At 45.3% G+C, this 24789-nt stretch overlaps 1 protein-coding gene across 2 annotated transcripts; it reads right to left on the bottom strand.

The window, feature by feature from the left end:
- Positions 1–6571: 6571 nt before the first annotated feature.
- LOC136586404 (7-alpha-hydroxycholest-4-en-3-one 12-alpha-hydroxylase-like) lies at positions 6572–22847 on the bottom strand. Of its 2 annotated transcripts, none has more exons than XM_066584470.1 (2): positions 22721–22847; positions 6572–9165 (listed from the first exon to the last, which is right to left on the bottom strand). In XM_066584470.1, the coding sequence occupies exon 2, from the start codon at positions 9155–9157 to the stop codon at positions 7637–7639; it is 1521 nt and encodes a 506-aa protein (XP_066440567.1). In that variant the 5' UTR covers positions 9158–9165; positions 22721–22847; the 3' UTR covers positions 6572–7636. The 2 variants fall into 2 exon arrangements, with proteins under 2 accessions (XP_066440567.1, XP_066440566.1); XM_066584469.1 differs by lacking the exon at positions 22721–22847 and adding an exon at positions 18458–18502.
- Between the last annotated feature and the right edge of the window lie 1942 nt (positions 22848–24789).

Genomic DNA, 24789 nt, shown 5'->3' with positions numbered 1-24789 from the left:
GATGGTTCCCATGACTACACAGTGCACCCTTAGTACTTGTCCTAATATATAGGGGGGCGAGACATGGCTACACAGTGCACCCTTAGTACTTGTCCTAATATATAGAGGACCCAGACATGACTACACGGTGCACCCTTAGTACTTGTTCTCCTAATACCGGTATAAAGGGGGGCCCAGACATGACTACACAGTGCACCCTTAGTACGTGTCCTAATATATAGGGGGCCCAGACATGGCTACACAGTGCACCCTTAGTACATGTCCTAATATATAGGGGGCCCAGACATGGCTACACAGTGCACCCTTAGTACGTGTCCTAATATATAGGGGGCCCAGACATGACTACACAGTGCACCCTTAGTACATGTCCTAATATATAGGGGGCCCAGACATGACTACACAGTGCACCCTTAGTACTTGTCCTAATATATAGGGGGCCCAGACATGACTACACAGTGCACCCTTAGTACATGTCCTAATATATAGGGGGCCCAGACATGGCTACACAGTGCACCATTAGTACTTGTCCTAATATATAGGGGGCCCAGACATGACTACACGGTGCACCCTTAGTACTTGTTCTCCTAATACCGGTATAAAGGGGGGCCCAGACATGACTACACAGTGCACCCTTAGTACTTGTCCTAATATATAGGGGGCCCAGACATGACTACACAGTGCACCCTTAGTACTTGTCCTCCTAATACCGGTATATAGGGGGGCCCAGACACGACTACACAGTGCACCCTTAGTACGTGTCCTAATATATAGGGGGCCCAGACATGGCTACACAGTGCACCCTTAGTACTTGTCCTAATATATAGAGGACCCAGACATCGCTACACAGTGCACCCTTAGCACTTGTCCTAATATATAGGGGGCCCAGACATGGCTACACAGTGCACCATTAGTACTTGTCCTAATATATAGGGGGCCCAGACATGGCTACACAATGCACCCTTAGTACTTGTCCTAATATATAGGGGGGCGAGACATGGCTACACAGTGCACCCTTAGTACTTGTCCTAATGTATAGGGGACCCAGACATGGCTACACAGTGCACCCTTAGTACTTGTCTTAATATAAAGGGGACCCAGACATGACTACACAGGGCACCCTTAGTACTTGTCTTAATATAAAGGGGACTCAGACATGGCTACACAGTGCACTCTTAGTACTTGTCCTAATATATAGGTACCCAGACATGACTACACACTGCACCCTTAGTACTTGTCTTAATATAAAAGGGACTCAGACATGGCTACACAGTGCACCCTTAGTACTTCTCCTAATATATAGGGACCCAGACATGGCTACACAGTGCACCCTTAGTACTTGTCCAATATGTATGGGACGCAGACATGAGCACACAGTGCACCCTTAGTAATTGTTTAATATATAGGGGACCCAGACATGACTATACAGTGCACCCTTAGTACTCGTCCTAATATATAGGGGATCCAGACATAACTAGACAGTGTACCCTTAGTATTTGCCCTAATATATAGGGGACCCAGACATGGCTACACAGTGCACCATTAGTACTTGTCCTAATATATAGGGGACCCAGACATGGCTACACAGTGCACCCTTAGTATTTGCCCTAATATATAGGGGACCCAGACATGGCTACACAGTGCACCTTTAGTACTTGTCCTAATATATAGGGGACCCAGACATGGCTACACAGTGCACCCTTAGTATTTGCCCTAATATATAGGGGACCCAGACATGGCTACACAGTGCACCTTTAGTACTTGTCCTAAAACATAGGGACCCAAAAATGTCTACACAGCGCACCCTTAGTACATATCTATATATATAAAGATGAAAGCCCTCACTCACTGACTGACTCGCCAAAAGTTCTCCAACTTCCCGATGTCGTAGAAACATGAATTTTGGCACAAGCATAGATTATCTCCAAAATAGGAAAAGTAATTGGGTCCCAACTCGATTATTCAATTCTAGCGCAAAAGAATTGGCGTCAAAATTTAACGTATATAATCTAAATCTCTCACTTCCCAATGTCATAGAAACTTAAAATTTGGCACGCACATTGAATATGTCATAAATAGGAAAAGTTATTGTGTCCCAACTTGATTATTCAATTCTATGCGCAAAAGAATTAGCGTCCAAATTTTGTGTACGGAATCTAATTCTCTCACTTCCCGGTGTCATAGAAACTCGAAATTTGGCAGGAGCATTGATTATGTCATAAATAGGAAAAGCTAATGGGTCCCAACTAGAGATGAGCGAACGTACTCGTTTCGAGTAATTTCTCGTCCAAGTACCGCCATTTTCGAGTACTTCAGTACTCGGGTGAAAAGATTCGGGGGGCGCCGGGGGGCGGGGAGAGGCGTGGCGGTGCGGGGGGTAGCAGCGGGGAACAGGGGGGAGCCCTCTCTCTCTCCCTCTCCCCCCCACTCCCCATTGCTACCCCCCGTGCCGCCACGGCGCCCCCCGAATTTTTTCGCCCGAGTACGGAAGTACTCGAAAATCGCGGTATTCGGGCGAAAAAGGGGCGTGGCCGAGCACGTTCGCTCATAAGGCCTCTCTTCCCCATATAGGGAGCCCAGTACTATTAATAAAACATTATAATTAGGGTCCCCGCAACACATTTTGCATTGGGGCCCAGGAGCTTTAAGTTACGCCTCTGCTCCAAACACAAAGAAAACAGAAGACTCGTCCAAATTAGGTTTATTGTATACATAATAACATTGTAATTACATCCCATGGTTCATGGAGAGAGAAGAGACAGAAGAGAAGCATGAACATGATGCAGTTCCAGCAAAAATCAATCAATCTTACAAATCGGTATAATATGGACCTGTGCAGTGCCAGACGTAGGTTAGATGGCACCCCATGCGGAATCTTTTGGCACCCCACCCCGCTCACCCGCCATAAGAAAAAACAACATATATTGTATTGATAGGCAGTCTGTCTGCATTCTGCTTGCAATTTAAAAGCAAACCAACACAGAAAAGCTCAATGAATAAATATTTCACCAGAACCAAGCTCAGTACGTAAATACAGCACCATAACCAAGCTCATTCTCAGTGTTGATGGGGTGACAGTGGTGCGTCTGAAGGCAGGAGACAGAGCCAGGAGGAGGATGGTTAATATAACACTACAAGACCCCACCACACCATGGAAGAAGATCCTCTGGTCAGGCGGACCTAAGGGGTAGGATCATCCGTAGCCTACATCTGCCTAGTGCCCCCCTACAACCTGATGGCTGACTCACAGGTCGCATGCAGCTATGGCCGGCCATGAACCCACATTGCTCCCCTCAATGTAGAAAATGAAATAAAGCAGAATGTGCTGAGAATGGTACATGCCATAATTTGTGACTTTTTGCACCAACTTCTGCAACTTTTCTAAAAGTGGGAGGGATGGGGCAAAAAGTGGGCAGAGCTGCATGTAGCCCCTTAGATTTACTATAATTTATACCAGAAGTTGGTGTAAATTATAGCTGAAGCCTATACCAGCTTGAAGCTGGCATATGTTTCAGTGTAGTGCACAGATGTGCTGCCAGATGTGACAAATTTATTAAGAGGCTTGTGTCCCTTAACCCATTTAGTCACAGTCACAGCTGAGAATCCTCAAGGAGAAGGCAGGAGGAGTTTTTAACCCTTTCTTCCTTCTCCTTTCTTTAATACACAGCGCTCAATGAGCGCTATGTACTAATAAGTGAAAGTGGAATTGATGCTCCCACTACGGGAGACGGCAATCACATAACCACCGGGATTCCCTGAGACAGCAAAGCTGCAGGGTCCTTAACCCCTTAATGACATGGCCTATTTTGGGCTTTAGAACGCAATGATTTTTGGCAGATTTTCTTCTCCATTTATCAAAAGTCATAACTTTTTTTATTTTTCCATCGACGCAGCCGTATAAGGGCTTGTTTTTTGCGTGGTGAACTGTAGTTTTTATCGGTGCCACTTTTGGGTACATTTGACTATATTGTAAAACTTTTATTTATTTTTTTATGATAGCAGGGAGAAAAAGCGCATCAATTCTGCCATAGATTTTTTTTACAGCGTTAATCATGCAGCATAAATGACACAATCCATTTTTTCCACGGGTCGATACGGTTACAACAATAGCAAAATTCTTACATTTTTTTTAGTTTTTTCCACTTTTCTGCAATAAAAACCCTTTTTTTGGAAATCTTTTTTTTTTCTAAATCGCTGCATTCAAAGTACTGTAACTTTTTTATTATTTTATGTATGGAACTCTGTGAGGGCTTATTATTTGCGAGACGAGCTGTAGTTTTTGGGTACATACGACTTTTTTGATCACTTTTATTGCATTTTTAGGGAAGAAAAATGCTAAAAATTAGCATTTTGCCTCAGTTTTTAAGCTTTTTTTTTACGCTTTTTTCCGTGCACACTCAAAAGCATGTGCAGCTTATTGTACGTGTCGTTACGGATGCAACAATGCTTTTTTTTTACATTTTTTTTTTTTATTCATTTTTTTTATCTTTTTTTTTTTTTACACAACTTATGTCCCCCTGGGGAACTTTGACCACAGTACTGCCCATCGCTGTGATAAGGCATGGCAGGGCTACTGCCCTGCCTTATTGCTTATACAGCGATAATAGGCATTGGCAATACAGGACGCCAGTGTCTGGCATCCTGTTGCCATGGCGACAGGCCGGGCTCAGCGCGTTCTCTCTGTGAACTCTTTCCCTGCCGCGATCTACTTAGATCGTGGCAGGGGAGGGGTTAACAGCGGGGGGCGGATCTCCGATGCCCCCCACCCACTGTTGCGCGGGATGCCGGCTGTGACTGCCAGCCGGCTACCGCTGCGGGATAGCGCGAGATCCCCAGGACGTAAGTTTACGCCCTGTTGCGGGAAGGGGCTAAAGACCCTGATCAGCTCTGCCAGTGACTATTGTCACAACAGAGGGATATTTTCTCCTGTAACTGGCTCCTATGGATGCTCCAGCTACAGTGGAAAAGTGTGTAATGAAAAAAAGCAAAAAACATGTGAATGTTCCCCAGAGGTCTTATAAGATGTCATGGGGGACATAGTAAAAAAAAAATAATTACATAAATAAATAAAACAAAATTACAGAATAAAATAAAAATATATACATAAAAAAGAAAATAACCCAAAGCCGACGCCAACCATATGTCGTCATATGCTCCCTGTAATCCGGAACCATACATATTACATATCAAAACGTTTGAAACATAAATATACTAATTTTAAAAAAAAACTATAAATGTTAAAAAAGTCATGTTTTCAGCCTTTTACCCCCAGTAAAACAAAAAAGAAAAAGAAAAAAAAAATAGTGAAAAAGATATTTAAAAAATCGCCCTATATGTCACGGAAAAAAAAAAAACACAGCAAAAATAATTTTGGTAGCTGAAGTAAAAAAAATTAGGGCAGTTAAATCCCCACACGGGTAAAATTGCTAAAATGTGTCTGGTCCTTAACCCCTTAATGACATAGCCTATTTTGGCGTTGGGGACCAAGCGATTTTTTGGTATTTTCCCATCTCCATTTTTCAAAAGCCATAACGTTTTTATTTTTCCGTGGACGCGGCCGTATAAGGGCTTGTTTTTTGTGTGGCGATCTGTAGTTTTTATCGGTGCCACTTTTGGGTATATAGACAATATCGTAAATTTTTTTTTTTTTTAATGATAACAGGGAGAGAAAACGCATCAATTCTGCCATAGATTTTTTTTTTTTTTCTACAGCGTTAATCATGCAGCATAAATGACACACTAAATTTTTTCTGTGGGTCGGTACGGTAACAACGATACCAAAATTATTATATTTTTTTTAGGTTTTTACACTTTTTTGCAATAAAACCCCCTTTTTTTGGAAATCTTTTTTTTTTCTCTATAGCTGCATTCAAAGTCATGTAATTTTTTTTATTTTTCTATGTACGGAGCTCTTTAAGGGCTTATTTTTTGCGAGACGAGCTGTAGTTTTTATTGGTACCATTTTGGGAAATGTACGGCTTTTTTGATCACTTTTATTGCATTTTTTGTGAGGCAAAATGCTAAAATTTAGCATTTTGCCTCTGTTTTTTAGCGGTTTTTTTTACGCTTTTTGTCGTACAAAATAAAAAGCGTATTCAACTTTTTGTACACGTCGTTACGGACGCGTCAATATCCAATATGTGGGGTTTTAGTTTTTTTTCCCTTTTTTTATGCTAATATTAGAAAAAGCATAAAAAAGGGGTTTTTTACATTTTTTTTTTTTACATTTTTCTTTTTTTTACACTTTTCTTTTCTTTTTTTTATACTATTTGAGTCCCTCTGAGGGACTTACATCACTGTGCCTATGATCGCTGTCATAAGGCATGGCAAAGCTACTGCTCTGCCATGCCTTATCGCTTGTACAGCGATTATAGGCACAGGCAATACAAGACGCCAGTGTCTGGCGTCCTGTTGCCATGGTGACAGGCCGGGCTCTCGCGATAACATCGCGAGTTCCGGCCGGAGACACACAGGGATCGCGATCCCTCTGTGAACTCTTTCCCTGCCGCGATCTACTTAGATCGCGGCAGGGAAGGGGTTAACAGCGGCGGGCGCATCTCCGATGTCCCCCCGCTGTTGGAGCGGGACGCCGGCTGTGACTGACAGCCGGCTCCCGCTGCGGGATAGCGCGGGATCTTATGTGATCCCGTGCTATCTCCAGGACGTATCCCGCTACCATGACGTACCAGGTACGTCCAGGAGCGGGAAGGGGTTAAAGGGGTTGTCTCGTGAAATCAAGTGGGGTTCAGCACTTCTGTATGGCCATATTAATGCACTTTGTAATGTACATCATGCATTAATTATGAGCCATACAGAAGTTATTCACTTACCTGCTCCGTTGCTAGCGTCCCCGTCGCCATGGATCCGTCTAATTTCGCCGTCTTCTGGCGATTTTAGACGTGCTTGCGCTGTGCGGTTTTCTCCGTGGTGAATGGAGCCGCTCGTGCCGGAGAGCTGGTCCCGCGTCGTCATCGTAGCTCCGCCCCGTCACGTGTGCCGATTCCAGCCAATCAGGAGGCTGGAATCGGCAATGGACCGCACAGAGCCCACGGTGCACCATGGGAGAAGACCCGCGGTGCATCGTGGGTGAAGATCCCGGTGGCCATCTTGGTAAGGGAAGAAAGAAGTCGCCGCAGAGCGGGGATTCGGGTAAGTAATAAACTTTTTTTTTTTTAACCCATCCCTTGGGTTTGTCTCGCGCTGAACGGGGGGCCTATTGAAAAAAAAAAAACCCGTTTCGGCGTGAGACAACCCCTTTAAGGTACAAAACAGCCTGGTCCTTAAGGGGTTAATACATTTGTCATATTTGTGCCAATGCATAGTTTATTTAAACTGCCATATGAAACACCGGTGTTACTAAATATGCCCCAATATGTGCTATGCTAACATCTCAAATGTTTTGGTATTTACTGCACACTGCTACATGTTAGACAATGTGAGGGAAAAGATACATAAATTTAACACCAAATATTATAAAAACATATTTCTACCCATTGCTTTTGCTCAGGACCCTTCTTCAGGAAAGATACCCCTTGCATAACTGTGCACTCTGGGGTTTCTGAGGAGTATTAGAATTATCAGTTGGAGAATGTTGCAGTGGTTCTCTTTATTTGTAGGTTGGCGGGCGCTTGAGCAGCTACTAACGTAATCGGTATTTGAACTGGATGTCATGGGTGGGCTGCATGATGCCAAATCCCCACCGGTTTTGATCAATGCCTGGAATTTCTTCTTTAGGATTGACAAGCTTAAATTCAAAATAACTCAGCATCAAGAAGATAAACTGTTTGACTTCGTTGACGGCAAAAAAGCGTCCAGGACATATGGTGGTGCCGGCCCCCCAAGGCATCGTGAAAAACTTGAGCAGCTTCCCATTCTTGAAAAAGTCAGTCTTTTTGGTTCCATCTTTTTTCAGGAATCGATTGTATTTGAACTTCTTTGGTTCTGGATAAATGTCTTGATCCATATGAAGAGCAGTGTAGGGGAAAAGAGCAATAAGATCTCCTTGGCGAATGGCATATTTCTTTCCATTTGACATTTTGAGGATCATGTCATCCTTGACAGATCTGGTCAGCATCGGGGCAGCGGTCAGCCTTAAGGTTTCTTCTATAGCACTGTCCATGATGGGTGTCTTCAGTAGCATATCTCTGGTAAGGTTGATAAGGGGACCTCCTGCTTTTACCTGTTGACCAGTTTCCTTAAGAACATTTTCGACTTCTCCTCGGACAGCCTCTATGGCATCTGGATGTTTCATTAAGTAGAGAAGAAGCCAGAAACAAGCAGGTCCGGTGTTACCCTGGGATGCCCACAGGAGCAGGAACATGAATCTGTCTTGCATATATTCTGGCATCCCATTCTCTGCTTTGTACTGGGACTGGTCTGTAATCCAACCACTGATATTTTCTTTCTGTAGGGTTCTCTTTACGGACAACATGGTCCAGAAAAGCCTCTTAAGTCTCTCAGCCTCCATTTTGTCTTTTGGTGGGAGGACGGCATAGGCCAGGCGTGGGAACAGTTTATCATACTTTCTAAACTCACCAAACAGCTCATCGGAGTGGTCCTGGTCAAATTTCTTGGCCTTTTTTAAGCTTTCTTGATTTTTAGCAGGCTCATTTCCGAATAAGGCGAGATAACCAGCCCTGAAGACTATGTTGTAGCTGTAGTGGAATAGCCCATCCTGCTGCCACTTTTTCTGACCATCTCCAATATTGTGAAGCATCAAGTTTTGAAGATTCTTCATCATTGCTTTAGTAATAACCACTAGACCATCCCCCTTAAGATGCTTTTTACTTGCCTTTTCCAGCAATTTGTGATCATCTGTTCGAGAATGGTAACCAAATACTCTGGCAACCAAGTGTATAGCAAAATCGTCAAAGTCTAGCTTCGCCCTGAATTCTTTGACAATGGAACCAAATGATAACGGGTCAGTGATGAAGGTGATGTAATAGCCTGCAAGCTGAACAGTGAAGATGTCTCCATGTTTTTTTTGCATCTTTTCCAAAAATGCATAAGTGTTTTTCCTGAATTCAATACCATATCCCAGCCACGGAATGGTGCCTTTCTCTAGAGGGGGTTCATTGGGCCTTCTTTTCCGGAACACCCCCAACATGTAGAGACCTCCGAAAACTAAAGCCAACAAGGCCAGGAGTATTGCCAGCAACATTTCCGATGCTAGAAAGAAGAGCAAATAAAATTATAAAGATTTATTTAAGAAGCTGCTGTAAACATGCATAAAACTAAACAATAAAGCGACCCTCCGGTCTTGGGGACAAACAGAGGGGTATGTCATTCTTGCTCCCAGTTCTGCCAATGTTCGTCTTCTTTCTGGGGCTCCTCTTCATTCTTCCAACATGGCCGTGGAACTTGTATCGCTACTCAATGCACACTTTACATCGGTAGTCATACACTGAATGCTGTGTTCGGACTGGCTAGTGCCGTTCACATGAGCAGCACCGGCCAATTAAAGTCGCCTGTAAAGTCTTAAACTACAGATGTACCACCAGCGCTCAGTGTGCATCAGTCTGATGATTACTTCGACCATGTTGAAAGAATAAAGAGGAGCCCCAGAAGGCAGCAATTGGTGCAGGTCATATAATACCACCCAACCCCCACCCCCCTCTTTTGGTCCTTGAAAAAATGTTGTCCCGGGACAGGAGGGATGGTTTAAATCTCCATACAGTGCATGTTCTTCTTTAGTTACTGCATACAGACCCAGAGTCAGGGGCATAACTATAGAGGGTGCAGGGGATGCGGTTGCACCCGGGCCCAGGAGCCTTAGGGGGCCCATAAGGCCTCTTTTCTCCATATAGGGAGCCCAGTACTATGAATAAAGCATTATAGTTGGGGGCCCTGTTACAAGTTTTGCATTGGGGCCCAGAAGCTTCAACTTATGTCTCTGTGCAGCACGGTTTAGGTATGGGTACAGGTACAGATACAGATAGAGGGGGGCCCCAGCTCTCGTTTTGCATCAGGGCCCCTGAGCCTTTAGTTACGCCCCTGCCCAGAGTTACATCATGTCTTACACTCCAGTGACATTCAAAGCTGCATTCAGTTCCTGATGTGACCAGAGAATCACATTATGTGAACGCATAGGGCCGGGCTCACACAACTGGTCCAGATTCTGCATGCCGGAGACCCGCAGCGGATTCCGGCAGTGAGTCCGGCCGGTAACCCTTTACTGCACTTTACTGTATTGCACATGACTGCGGAGACAGTACAGTTTTTAATTTTTTTTTATTTCCCATGCCATTGCTTAGTGATGACACGGGTATCCTGCAGGTCAGACGCTTCTATTGACATCAACGGAGGCCGTCCACGCGGTTTCCACGGTAAACTAGAGCATGATGCGATTTTTCTTCCGCTCGCAATTCGCATCTGTGAGTGTGGAGAAAAATTTGAAAATGCATGGCTTGTAATGCCCACGGGAAAGTCTGAGCAGACGCTGATCGCGGAATCTGCAATACAAATCCGGTTGTGTGAGACCAGCCTATTTGTGACTGCATTTCTGGATGTCACTGCTACATATAGAAAATTATAGCTGCGACTGCAAGGACTATACGACATGGTGTAACTATAAAGGGAGTGCAGCTTTCCTCTACAGTAGAATTTTCCTTTTTTGTTTCTTTTGGAAACAGGACAGAACAGCTCCGCAACCGTCACCCGAATGCCAGATCTCCATTACATAACAATATGCTTCGAAATCGCGGTAAATTGCGATTTTGCGCGATCACGATTTTAACATTACAAGTCCCATAGACCCCTGCAGAAGAAAAAATGTTGCGAATTTCGCAGTAAAAAAAAAAATGTAGTGGGTAGTCACCCTTCTACTGTGGTTAAATGTTTGAAGGACTTCTACAGAATGCCATACTGGAAGACCTCAATGGAATGAATTGTATAACTCCATATCAGCATGGGTTTATGAGAGATCTCTCCTGTCAAACCAACCTGATCAGCTTCTACAAGGAGGTAAGTTCTAGTCTGGATCGGGGAGAGTCCCTGGATCTTGTGTATCTGGAGTTTTCCAAAGCGTTTGATACTGTGCTGCATGAAAGGTTGGCATATAAAATGAGAATGCTAGGCTTAGGTGAGAATGTGTGTAAGTGGGTAAGTAACTGGCTCAGGGGTAGAATGCAGAGGGGGGTTATAAATGGTGCATACTCTGATTGGGTCACCGTTACTAGTGGGGTACCACAGGGGTTGGTTTTGTGCCATCTATATTTTTATATATTTATTAATGACCTGGTAGAAGGATTGCACAGTAAAATATCTCTTACATAACTATGTAAAGTAATTAACACGAGAGGACCGTATTGCAAATGGATCTGGATAAGTTGGGGGCAGAAAAGTGGCAAATGAGGTTTAACACTGATAAATGTAAGGTTCTGCACATGGGCAGAGGAAATACATGTTACCATTACACACTAAATGGGAAACCACCGGGAAATACTGACATGGGAAAGGACTTGGGGATTTTAGTTAACCGTAAGCTTAAGGCCTCATGTCCACTGGGTAATTATATTTAGTAAATCCGCGTGGGTGACCCACGCCCATAGCGGTGCACTGGACACCCGCAGGTAAGTAAATACCTGCGGGTGTCCTTTTTCCCTGCCGCGCGGATCGCACGTGTGAGAAATCACCCGCAGCATGCTCCATTTTCTGCGGGTTTCCCGCATGAACGGCTCCCGCAGGCTTCCATTGAAGCCTATGGAAGCCGTCTGTATCTGTGCCACACCCGCAGCTGAATTTCTGCTCTGCTGCGGGAGAGCAGGAGTTAAAAAAAAAAAGAGTGCACAGCGTATACGCGTGGCATGCTGCTGGCGTGCTGAGCACATCCGCAGGGTAGAAGTAAAGAAGATCTGGCCGCAACAGAGTGGAGACCCGCAGCATACGGACAGGTAGGTAAAATCAATTTATAGGCCTCATGTCTGTCAAGTATTTGCCAGCACACCTTTGTTTCTGTGGGTTCTCTCTTGACTAGCCAGGGTTAACCTATCCTGTGCTTACTAGTCTAGGCTGCTCTGTAATCCTTCCCACTGTGATCTCTATCTAGTAAACGGGGCTTTGAATTTCCCCACCTACAGCAAGTAAGTGCTGTGATTGGATCGAGTGCCAGCCAATCACAGCCGGCGCTCGATCATTCATAGCCATTCAGTGAATGCCATCACTGAATGGCTGTGATTGGTTCATCCAGTGCAGGCTGTGATTGCGCACCCCCTGAAAATAAGACACCATGCCTCTTTTGGGGCAAAATGTAATATAAGACAGTGTCTTATTTTGGGGGAAAACACAGTAGTTTTCATGTCCGTTCTGGCTGCCCTTGTACCAGATTCGTGTTGGCAGTCCAGGACATACATAAACAATCTGTTTATACCCAGGACTGTGACTGTATCTGTAAGGTTGCTACTCATGTCTGATGCCCTCATGCGGTTCTGGGCAGCTGCAAGCGTCTCTGCTCTCCCTGTCTGCTTTCATCCAGCACTGAGAGGGTTAACCAGCTCTCTGGCTCTCAGCTCACCTGTGGGGTTAATTAGGCTTTACTCCTCTATTTGAGCTGAGCTGTGGCACTTCCCCTTAGCATCAGAATTGGTGTGTCTTAGGTTCTGACACTCTGCTATCTTTAGTCACCTACTTCTGTCTATGCCATCTCAGTTCCATCCTGGTCTCGGAGTTCTGTGTTTGCAGTCTGAGTTCTGTCTGTATTCCTGAGTTTGTGTCTGAATTCTGTTTCTACTTTCTGAGCTCTGCATCTGTCTATATAATTGTTTTCTGTCAGTTCCCATTCCTGTCTATGGTTTGCCCTTGCTCTGTCCTGCATCTGTGTGCTCCTCTGTCTGCTGCCTGTTCCTATGTTTGCTACCCAATAAGGGAGAATCAGACCCGAAGTTCCAGCACAGGGCTGCCCTTATTGGGTTGATCGCCTTGTTTGTAGTTATGGGTCTGCCATTCCCTCTGCAGCCAAGGGTTAGTCTCCCTTTTCCTGGCAACAGTCCCATATCTGAGGAGTTAGCTGCCAACCATTTCAGGACACAACTAGGCTTGGTTGGTTAGTCCAGTGCATCCACAATCCATATTAGTATCAAGGGGGCGCCTTCTACATCTAGAGGAAAGAAGGTTTCTACAACCACATAGAAGGGGGTTCTTTACTGTAAGAGCAGAGACAATATGGACCTCTTGGCCTGAGGACGTGGTGATGGCAAATTCGATAAAAGTGTTCAAAGGGGGCTGGATGCCTTCCTTGAGCATTACAATATTATATGTTACAATCTTTAATAACTTCAAGGGTAATTGATCCAGGGATTATTCCAATTGCCAGATTGGAGTCAGAAAGAAATTTTTTCTCCTAAATGAAGAAAATTGGCTTCTACCTGTTTTTTTTCTTGCCTTCCTCTTGATCAATATTGGCGGTAATAGTCTAAACTGGATGGGCATATGTCTTTTTTCAGCCTAATGAAAAAATCTCTGTACCATGTTAGCTAGTAGAGTAAAATGTGATTGTTACCAGCAAGAGAAACCAAGTAATCTTGAGCTGTCCCTCTGCAGTTACAATGTGTCTGTCCCAGTCTGGAGATGAGCTGTCCCTCTATAGTTACAATGTGTCAGTCCCAGTCTGGAGATGAGCTGTTCCTCTATTGTTACAATGTGTCAGTCCCAGTCTGGAGATGAGCTGTCCCTCTATAGTTACAATGTGTCAGTCCCAGTCTGGAGATGAGCTGTCCCTCTGCAGTTACAATGTGTCAGTCCCAGTCTGGAGATGAGCTGTCCCTCTATTGTTACAATGTGTCAGTCCCAGTCTGGAGATGAGCTGTCCCTCTGCAGTTACAATGTATCAGTCCCAGTCTGGAGATGAGCTGTCCCTCTATAGTTACAATGTGTCAGTCCCAGTCTGGAGATGAGCTGTCCCTCTATAGTTACAATGTGTCAGTCCCAGTCTGGAGATGAGCTGTCCGTCTGTAGTTACAATGTGTCAGTCCCAGTCTGGAGATGAGCTGTCCCTCTGTAGTTACAATGTGTCAGTCCCAGTGAGGGGATGAGCTGCCCCTCTGTAGTTACAATGTGTCAGCCCCAGTCTGGAGATAAGCTGTCCCTCTGTAGTTACAATGTGTCAGTCCCAGTCTGGAGATGAGCTGTCCCTCTGTAGTTACAATGTGTCAGTCCCAGTCTGGAGAGGAGTTATCCCTCTGCACTTACAATGTGTCAGTCCCAGTCTGGAGATGAGCTGTCCCTCTGCAGTTACAATGTGTCAGTCCCAGTCTGGAGATGAGCTGTCCCTCTATAGTTACAATGTGTCAGTCCTGGTCTGGAGATGAGCTGTCCCTCTGTAGTTACAATGTGTCAGTCCCAGTCTGGAGATGAGCTGTCCCTTTGCAGTTACAATGTGTAAGTCCCAGTCTGGAGATGAGCTGTCCCTCTACAGTTACAATGTGTCAGTCCCAGTCTGGAGATGAGCTGTCCCTCTGTAGTTACAATGTCCCAGTTCCAGTGTGGAGATGAGCTGTCCCTCTGCAGTTACAATGTGTCAGTCCCAGTCTGGAGATGAGCTGTCCCTCTACAGTTACAATGTGTCAGTCCCAGTCTGGAGATCAGCTGTCCCTCTGCAGTTACAATGTGTCAGTTCCAGTCTGGAGATGAGCTGTCCCTCTGCAGTTACAATGTGTCAGTCCCATTCTGGAGGTAAGCTGTCTTTTCGTAGTTACAACTGTCAGTCCCAGTCTGGAGATGAGCTGTCCCTCTGCAGTTACAATGTGTCAGTCCCAGTCTGGAGATGAGCTGTCCCTCTGCAGTTACAATGTGTCAGTCCCAGTCTGGAGATGAGCTGTCCCTCTGTAGTTACAATGTGTCAGTCCCAGTCTGGAGATGAGCTGTCCCTCTGTAGTTACAATGTGTCAGTCCCAGTGTGGAAATGAGCTGTCCCTCTGCAGTTACAATGTGTCAGTCCCAGTCTGGAGATGAGCTGTCCCTCTGCAGTTACAATGTGTCAGTCCCAGTCTGGAGATGAGCTGTCCCTCTATAGTTACAATGTGTCAGTCCCAGTCTGGAGATGAGCTGTCCCTCTGCAGTTAGAATGTATCAGTCCCAGTCTGGAGATGAGCTGTCCCTCTATAGTTACAATGTGTCAGTCCCAGTCTGGAGATGAGCTGTCCCTCTATAGTTACAATGTGTCAGTCCCAGTCTGGAGATGAGTTGTCCGTCTGCAGTTACAATGTGTCAGTCCCAGTCTGGAGATGAGCTGTCCCTCTGTAGTTACAATGTGTCAGTCCCAGTGAGGGGATGAGCTGCCCCTCTGTAGTTACAATGTGTCAGCCCCAGTCTGGAGATAAGCTGTCCCTCTGTAGTTACAATGTGTCAGTCCCAGTCTGGAGATGAGCTGTCCCTCTGTAGTTACAATGTGTCAGTCCCAGTCTGGAGAGGAGTTATCCCTCTGCACTTACAATGTGTCAGTCCCAGTCTGGAGATGAGCTGTCCCTCTGCAGTTACAATGTGTCAGTCCCAGTCTGGAGATGAGCTGTCCCTCTGCACTTACAATGTGTCAGTCCCAGTCTGGAGATGAGCTGTCCCTCTATAGTTAGACTGTGTCAGTCCCAGTCTGGAGATGAGCTTTCCCTCTGTAGTTACAATGTGTCAGTCCTGGTCTGGAGATGAGCTGTCCCTCTGTAGTTACAATGTGTAGGTCCCAGTCTGGAGAGGAGCTATCCCTCTGCACTTACAATGTGTCAGTCCCAGTCTGGAGATGAGCTGTCCCTCTATAGTTACAATATGTCAGTCCCAGTCTGGAGATGAGCTGTCCGTCTGTAGTTACAAAGTGTCAGTCCCAGTCTGCAGGTAAGCTGTCTCTCTGTAGTTACAACTGTCAGTCCCAGCCTGGAGATGAGCTGTCCCTCTATAGTTACAATGTGTGAGTCCCAGTCTGGAGATGAGCTGTCCCTCTGCAGTTACAGTGTGTCAGTCCCAGTCTGGAGATAAGCTGCTTCTCTGCAGGTACAATGTGTCAGTCCCAGTCTGGAGATGAGCTGATTCTCTACAGATACAATGTGTCAGTCCCAGTCTGGAGATGGGCTGTCCCTCTGTAGTTACAATGTGTGAGTCCCAGTCTAGAGATGAGCTGTTTCTCTACAGTTACAATGTGTCAGTCCCAGTGTGGAGATGAGCTGTCTCTCTGTAGTTACAAGTGTCAGTCCCAGCCTGGAGATGAGCTGTCCCTCTACAGTTACAATGTGTGAGTCCCAGTCTGGAGATGAGCTGTCCCTCTGCAGTTACAATGTGTCAGTCCCAGTATGGAGATGAGCTGTCCCTCCGTAGTTTCAATGTGTTAGTCCCAGTCTGGAGATGAGCTGTTTCTCTGCCGTTACAATGTGTCAGGCCCAGTCTAGAGATGAGCTGTCCCTCTGTAGTTACAATGTGTCAGTCCCAGTCTGGAGATAAGCTGTCTCTCTGTAGTTACAAGTGTCGGTCCCAGCGTGGAGATGAGCTGTCCCTCTGCACTTACAATGTGTCAGTCCCAGTCTGGAGATGAGCTGTCCCTCTATAGTTACAATATGTCAGTCCCAGTCTGGAGATGAGCTGTCCGTTTGTAGTTACAAAGTGTCAGTCCCAGTCTGCAGGTAAGCTGTCTCTCTGTAGTTACAACTGTCAGTCCCAGCCTGGAGATGAGCTGTCCCTCTATAGTTACAATGTGTGAGTCCCAGTCTGGAGATGAGCTGTCCCTCTGCAGTTACAGTGTGTCAGTCCCAGTCTGGAGATAAGCTGCTTCTCTGCAGGTACAATGTGTCAGTCCCAGTCTGGAGATGAGCTGTTTCTCTACAGATACAATGTGTCAGTCCCAGTCTGGAGATGGGCTGTCCCTCTGTAGTTACAATGTGTGAGTCCCAGTCTGGAGATGAGCTGTTTCTCTACAGTTACAATGTGTCAGTCCCAGTGTGGAGATGAGCTGTCTCTCTGTAGTTACAAGTGTCAGTCCCAGCCTGGAGATGAGCTGTCCCTCTACAGTTACAATGTGTGAGTCCCAGTCTGGAGATGAGCTGTCCCTCTGCAGTTACAATGTGTCAGTCCCAGTATGGAGATGAGATGTCCCTCCGTAGTTTCAATGTGTTAGTCCCAGTCTGGAGATGAGCTGTTTCTCTGCCGTTACAATGTGTCAGGCCCAGTCTAGAGATGAGCTGTCCCTCTGTAGTTACAATGTGTCAGTCCCAGTCTGGAGATAAGCTGTCTCTCTGTAGTTACAAGTGTCGGTCCCAGCGTGGAGATGAGCTGTCCCTCTGCAGTTACAACGTGTCAGTCCCAGTCTGGAGATGAGCAGTCCCTCTGCAGTTACAATGTGTCAGTCCCAGTGTGGAGATGAGCTGTCCCTCTGCAGTTACAATGTGTCAGTCCCAGTCTGGAGATGAGCTGTCCCTCTATAGTTACAATGTGTCAGTCCCAGTCTGGAGATGAACTGTCCCTCTGTAGTTACAATGTGTCAGTCCCAGTCTGGAGGTAAGCTGTCTTTTCGTAGTTACAACTGTCAGTCCCAGTCTGGAGATGAGCTGTCCCTCTGCAGTTACAATGTGTCAGTCCCAGTCTGGAGATGAGCTGTCCCTTTGCAGTTACAATGTGTCAGTCCCAGTCTGGAGATGAGCTGTCCCTCTACAGTTACAATGTGTCAGTCCCAGTCTGGAGATGAGCTGTCCCTCTGTAGTTACAATGTCCCAGTTCCAGTGTGGAGATGAGCTGTCCCTCTGCAGTTACAATGTGTCAGTCCCAGTCTGGAGATGAGCTGTCCCTCTACAGTTACAATGTCTCAGTCCCAGTCTGGAGATCAGCTGTCCCTCTGCAGTTACAATGTGTCAGTTCCAGTCTGGAGATGAGCTGTCCCTCTGCAGTTACAATGTGTCAGTCCCAGTCTGGAGGTAAGCTGTCTTTTCGTAGTTACAACTGTCAGTCCCAGTCTGGAGATGAGCTGTCCTTCTGCAGTTACAATGTGTCAGTCCCAGTCTGGAGATGAGCTGTCCCTCTGCAGTTACAATGTGTCAGTCCCAGTCTGGAGATCAGCTGTCCCTCTGTAGTTACAATGTGTCAGTCCCAGTCTGGAGATGAGCTGTCCCTCTGTAGTTACAATGTGTCAGTCCCAGTGTGGAAATGAGCTGTCCCTCTGCAGTTACAATGTGTCAGTCCCAGTCTGGAGATGAGCTGTCCCTCTGCAGTTACAATGTGTCAGTCCCAGGCTGGAGATGAGCTGTCCCTCTACAGTTACAATGTGTCAGTCCCAGTCTGGAGATGAGCTGTCCCTCTGCAGTTACAATGTGTCAGTCTCAGTCTGGAGATGAGCTGTCCCTCTACAGTTACAATGTGTCAGTCCCAGTCTGGAGATGAGCTGTCCCTCTGTAGTTACAATGTGTCAGTCCCAGTCTGGAGATGAGCTGTCCCTCTGTAGTTACAATGTGTCAGTCCCAGTCTGGAGATGAGCTGTCCCTCTGCACTTGCTCCTTACCTGCTGCTTGTGACTCTTCAGCTACATTGAGTCTCTTAGTTTCCAGCTTTTGTTATTCAGGTGACACTAGGGTTGCCACCTTTTTTCACCCAAAAATACTGGCCACAGTAAAAGTGGGCGTGGTTTGAGGTGGTGCTTAACACTATGCGTGACTTTTAGTCCCAGTCTGGAGATGAGCTGTCCCTCCGTAGTTACAATATGCACCTGACGTATGAATAAACTGACAACTTGCTGTTACCATTCTTAGATTAGGGCTCTATACTTTAAAGGGGTGGTCTCGCGAAAGCAAGTGGGTCTATACACTTCTGTATGGCCATATTAATGCACTTTGTAATATACATCGTGCATTAAATATGAGCCATACAGAAGTTATTCACTTACCTGCTCCGTTGCTAGCGTCCCCGTCGCCATGGTTCCGTCTAATTTCGGTGTCTTCTTGCCTTTTTAGACGCGCTTGCGCAGATCCGTCTTCTCCCTTCTTCTCCCTTCGGCTCCGCTCGGCAGCATCGGCATTTTGGCTCCGCCCCCTTGTACGCATCATCGCGTAGCTCCGCCCCATGACGTGTGCCGGTTCCAGCCTCCTGATTGGCTGGAATCGGCACATGACGGGGGCGGAGCTACGCGATGACGCGAAAAGGGGGCGGAGCCAAAACTCTGATGCTTCCAAGACCAGCCGAAGGGAGAAGATGCATCTGCGCAAGCGCGTCTAAAAAAGCAAGAAGACACCGAAGTTAGACGGAACCATGGCAACGGGGACGCTAGCAACGGAGCAGGTAAGTGAATAACGTCTGTATGGCTCATATTTAATGCACGATGTATATTACAAAGTGCATTAATATGGCCATACAGAAGTGTATAGACCCACTTGCTTTCGCGAGACCACCCCTTTAAGGTCCCTTGTACTAAGGTGCCAGCCACCAATGCCTCTTGTATTTTGTCACAAATTAGCAATGGCCCTATATGAAACCCCAGCCACCAATATTAGGGCGCTAGCCACTGACTCCTTCATAAAAATGTAGGAGTTGGTCAGGAGCTACTGTTTGTCTTAAATTCATAAGTTTTTGTAAAATTGTTGTAAAGTTTGTGTTGTATTTGTCAGTTATCCTAACTTTATATTTTCTTAAGCTGTAATTATTCCTCTATAGAATAAATGCTGCAGAATTCAAACAAAATAATTTACAGAAAAGTGACAATGTAGCCAGACTATTATGGAAAAGGGCTAGTATATATTCTATAAGCCAACTTATAGAAGACTAGAAGCAGAGGAGAAGATTGGTACTGTTGTGAAAACGAATCACCGATGCTGGCTGTAATAAAAAGTCTGAATACATATTAAGATGCATGAGCAAATATCAGAAGTACAACACATGCCTAAAAAACAAACATGCATAAAAAAACAGAAACTGCTACTAGAATCTATATCCATATATAAAAATGCATCTGGACATGGTAAAAAAAACTATCTTTAATTGTGCGATCAACAATGAAATATTTAGTCAATATACAGCCCTTACTTACATTATTACAATCTTAAAATGGTATAGAAAGTATATTATAAGTTACATGACAAATGGATAGTAATTAGCAAATCGAAACAGTCAAACCCTGTTTTGGATCGAACTTTGCTAAAAGTGTGGTTCAGTGCAAACTCAAACCTCAGGCAGTTCATCTCGACCAAACCCACTAAAATCTCCGGTTTTAGGGCTTTTACCCACAAGCTTTTTTTTAATATTAGTATGTATCAATAGAGGGTCAAGGGAGAGAAAAAAAACACAGTTAGGCCTCATGTCCACGGGCGGGTCGGATTCCGCATGCGACCCTGCATACCTGTGTCTGCAGACGATGGCATCCGTGCAGATCTCTCTTCTTCTGGGATATCTGTATGGTCCACACGGTTCGCCGTCAGACATGTGCAGTACAGATTTAATTTTTTTTTTAAATCTCCTGCTCTTCCCGCGGAATCAACGGCCTTTCCACAGTGTCAACTGCGGACGGGCTGCAGATCGAACGGCTTGCATTGACTGCAATGGAAGCCGTCCGTGCGGGAACCGCAGTGAAATTAAGCATGCTGTGATTTTGCTTTCTGCATCAATAGCTCCGCAAAACAGATCTGCATGCTCTAATTCAGGTGCAGATGCCAATGCTTCTCAATGGGCGGATCTTCCGCAAATCAAATCCGCCCATGGACATTGGGCATAATAATAAGAAGCAATCCTATTATAATTACTTTTTTTTCTCTCGCTTGAGCCTCTATTGATACATGCTGATATTATTACTAGATTTATTATTATGAATATACTTTCTACTGAAGTCTCTCTTTTTTTATGCATTTTTTTTAATGAATGTTTTATATTTTTAATATTTGCTCATTCATCTTAAGGGCGAAGTCAGACGAACGTTTTTTGTGCGCGCATATTTGCGCAAAAAAAGTGCGTCTGATAGAGCCATTAGTTCCCTATGTAGTGTTCAGATGTCCGTCTTTTACAGGCGCAGAATACTCACACCTGCAAAAGATGGGACATCCGTGTTACGGCAAGGTCCGTGCTGCACATAAAATATCCCCGCAGGGCGTCCCCTCATCACTGAACACTGTGACAGCACTAAATTCAATGAATGGCTGAGCGTTGCCTGTGATTGGCTGAGCGCTGTGACCAATCACAGGCAGCGCTCAGCTATCAATCAATGAATGGCAGTGCCGGCTGTAGCGCTGGCTCCATTGAAAGCAATGGGCACCAAGCATTTTGTACATCCATGCAGTGCATTTTATGGCGCATCACAGACGTGTCTAAATACACGTTCGTCTGACTAAGTCCTAAAGAGGTAAATAAGCCCCAGATATAGTTATATATTTTATTAGGTCCTCCCTTACCTGGCTTTTTGCTAAACTAAGCAACTTCTGATCTCTCTGGGCGCTGCATGTAAAATATGGCGGTTCTATGAAGTCCGTCAGCAGACAGTCATGGGGTTTATATCAGAACTATCCTATATACAGCTAGGGTTCTCAGCCAATCACAATCCATGCAACCTCCATACACACTGTAGCATGGCGGCAGTACAGAGTGTGACCGGGGCTCCATCAGCGTCACCATCATCTGCTGAGATCACACGGCTCTCTGTGTATTTACCCCCCAGGCTCTAGTAAAGGTTCCCACATTACACTGTGACCTGAAGAAATATATCACCTGTCACGTCACTGGATGACTAATAAGAGACTCCAACCCCCGGCATGTATGACTCCATCTGCAGACAGGACTTATTAGTATAAGGTGAGAGAGGAGCTGAGCACAGGAGCTGACAGTCAGGAGGGCTGCGGGGTGAACTGACCACAAGAGATCAGCAGCCGCTGTCTACATGCTACATCCTATTACAGAGATATAGTGATATAGACTATTCTCTATTCACCTGTTCCAATTAGCAGTGCAGACATATTGGTATCATCAGTATCTCACCAGGCAAGAGGCACAAACTACAGTGCTCAAAAAATTAGGGGAACCCTTAACCCTTTCCGATCCACTGTCTGACCTCTGAAGACATTCTGATTAAAGCCTGTACAGCTCCGATGTCGAAAGACATCTGGTTGGGTATTCTTACTGTATATTACTGGCCGCTCTGTTGTCGGGGGCCTCTCCAGCATGTCCCATACCACAGTACTGGCTCTAGCCAGCAGATGGCGCCATCGTATAATGGCAGAAAGAGAGAGCCCCCTAGGAAACCCTAAATACGTGCACTAAATTACGCCGTCCTAGCTTCATTTGTTTACGCACAAAAAATTATGGTTGGATACTTTTTGAACACACCTCGTATAAACTCTCTGGCAATGGTCACACCACACTACCAGGAACCCCCTGCAGTAGAAGGAAAAAATAAACAAAGATGGGGAAATTTCCCTAAAAGGAACAAGAGGGTGACAACCCCTGCCTACTCCTGGACTGTCTGCCCTGATAAAGACGCATCCACCCTCATGCCTGTGCCACTCACTAAACCTGATAAAAGACAAAGGAAAAACCACCATAAGACTAAACTAAAACCTCAAAGTAATAAATCTCTGAACTTATTTGAAAAGCCGCTAAAAGAACCACAGAAAACAGGTCCTCATTCCGTAGCAGAAAGAAACTGAACTGAAATTAACCAGCACAGAACCCAGGCCAGGAGGGAACTAAAAACCCTCTCTAAATGCCCCCAGGTGCATACCAACAGCTGACAAACCATCAGAGTCAAAGAAGACTAAATGCACAGTCAAACTCAAACTTGACACAACATCACCTTTTGCCTTCAAAACAGCATAAATTCTTCTAGGTACACTTGCACACAATTTTTGAAGAAACTCTGCAGGTAGGTTGTTCTAAACTTTTTGGAGAACTATAAAAAGCAAGAAGAAAAAGGATACAGCTCATCGGATAGAAATGTCAGAATCCATCCACATATTTAGCTGAACTGCTGGAGTCGGTAGAGAATGCACGGAAACCACCGCCGGGCTGAATCACAGGAACACAGGGGTGATACAAAGATATATGACTGTGTTCCAGCACTTAACCTGTTTAGGACCAGCCACAGTAAATTTACGGTGGTGTTCTAAGTCTCCTGCCTCTGCAATCAGTCAGAGGGAGGAACGGGTTATCAGCTGATAACCCGGAGCAGAAGGCAGGAGGGGTTTTTAACCCTTCCTGCCTTCTGCTTCCCCGTTATACAGTGCTCAATGAGTACTGCACGGGGAAAGTGAAAGTAAGATGTACTTTCACTACAGGAGCCTCGGGGGTCATGTGACCTCCCGGGATTCCCTGCTACTGCAGAGCTGGAGGGTCAGACTAGACCCTGGCAGCTCTGCAAGTGACTAATGTTACCACAGGGGTTGCTTTCCCCTGTAACTGGGGCTCCTATGGACGCCCTAACTACAGTGGGAAAGTGTCAAACAAAGGGAAAAAAAATGTGAATGTCCCCCAGAGGTCTTATATGACGTCATGGGGGACATAGATAGTAAAATACACAATTACATACATCAGTAAGACAAAATAACAGAATAAAACAACAATACATACATAAGAAAGAGAATAACACAAAGCAGACGCCAACAAAAACCATCGCTGTATGCGCCCTGTAAACCAAAACCATACATATTATATATCAAAATGTCCGAAATAAATAGAGGAACCCATTCCCATACTTTATTTTTTTTAAAATTATAAATGTTAAAAAAACGATTTTTTTTTTTTAGCTTTTTACCTTCAATAAAACTAAAAAACAGGAAAAAAGTCAGTGAAAAAGATATTAAAAAATAGTCCTATATGTCACGGAAAAAAAATGCAGCAAAAATAATTTTGGTAGCTAAAGGAAAAAAAATAGAGCAGTAAAACCGCCACATGGGTAAAATCCCTAAAAAGGGTCTGGTCCTTAAGGGGTTAAACCAAAAATAGTCTTTATTAAATTTACATTAAATCCATAAAAACATGTTACGCATTTCGGCCAGAGCTAGCCTTAGGGCTCCCACACGCTTGCGCTTTTTTTAATGCTGCATGTTTTTAATGCGAATGTCAATGGGACTTTCAAATGTATAAAACACATTGCGAGGTTGTGCTTTGCGATTTTTGTGTGATGCGATTTTAACGTAAGAAAGTCCCGATAATATTTGCGTTTCAAAAATGCAACGTTAACGCAGCGTTAAAAAAACACAAGTGTGTGGGAGCCCTAACTCGTAGTATAGTAGCCCTGACACTGCAAACATATTTAAAGGGAACGCGCATTTAAGCAAAGTTGCTAAATAGAGATGAGCGAACGTACTCGTTTCGAGTAATTACTCGATCGAGCACCGCGATTTTCCAGTACTTCAGTACTCTGGTGCAAAGATTCGGGGGGTGCCGGGGGGCGGGGGGAGGCGTGACGGAGCGGGGGGTAGCAGCGGGGAACAGGGGGGAGGCCTCTCTCCTTCTCCCCCCCACTCCCCGCTGCAACCCCCCACTCACCCACGGGGCCCCCCGAATCTTTTCGCCTGAGTACGGAAGTACTCGAAAATCGCGGCACTCGTGCGAAAAAGGGGCGTGGCCGAGTAGGTTCGCTCATCTCTACTGCTAAACTGTTCTCAGATGAACCTAAATGAGGAGTTATATGATAACTTGATAATTTTAATGCACACCCTGGAAAAGTACAAATACGTATTAGGTGGCCTGTCACCACTCCTGAGCAATTTATCTAAAAAAATTGATTTCTCAGGGGCTATGTTTGAAGAAAAAAAAAAGCCTACATTTGAATATTCTGAACTCTTTCTCACACAATGGAACAACATTTTCGCTTGATTTAACCCTTTCCAATCCCCTGTCTGACGTCCAAGGACATTCTGA

This window comes from Eleutherodactylus coqui, chromosome 12 (genome assembly GCF_035609145.1).
Source record: "Eleutherodactylus coqui strain aEleCoq1 chromosome 12, aEleCoq1.hap1, whole genome shotgun sequence".
Taxonomy (NCBI): Eukaryota; Metazoa; Chordata; class Amphibia; order Anura; family Eleutherodactylidae; genus Eleutherodactylus; species Eleutherodactylus coqui.
This window is presented reverse-complemented; position numbering and strand designations above follow the sequence as displayed.

What these genes read in the sequence shown, in the direction of transcription:
- LOC136586404 (XM_066584470.1), bottom strand. Translation starts at nt 9,157, where the DNA reads ATGTTGCTGGCAATACTCCTGGCCTTGTTGGCTTTAGTTTTCGGAGGT.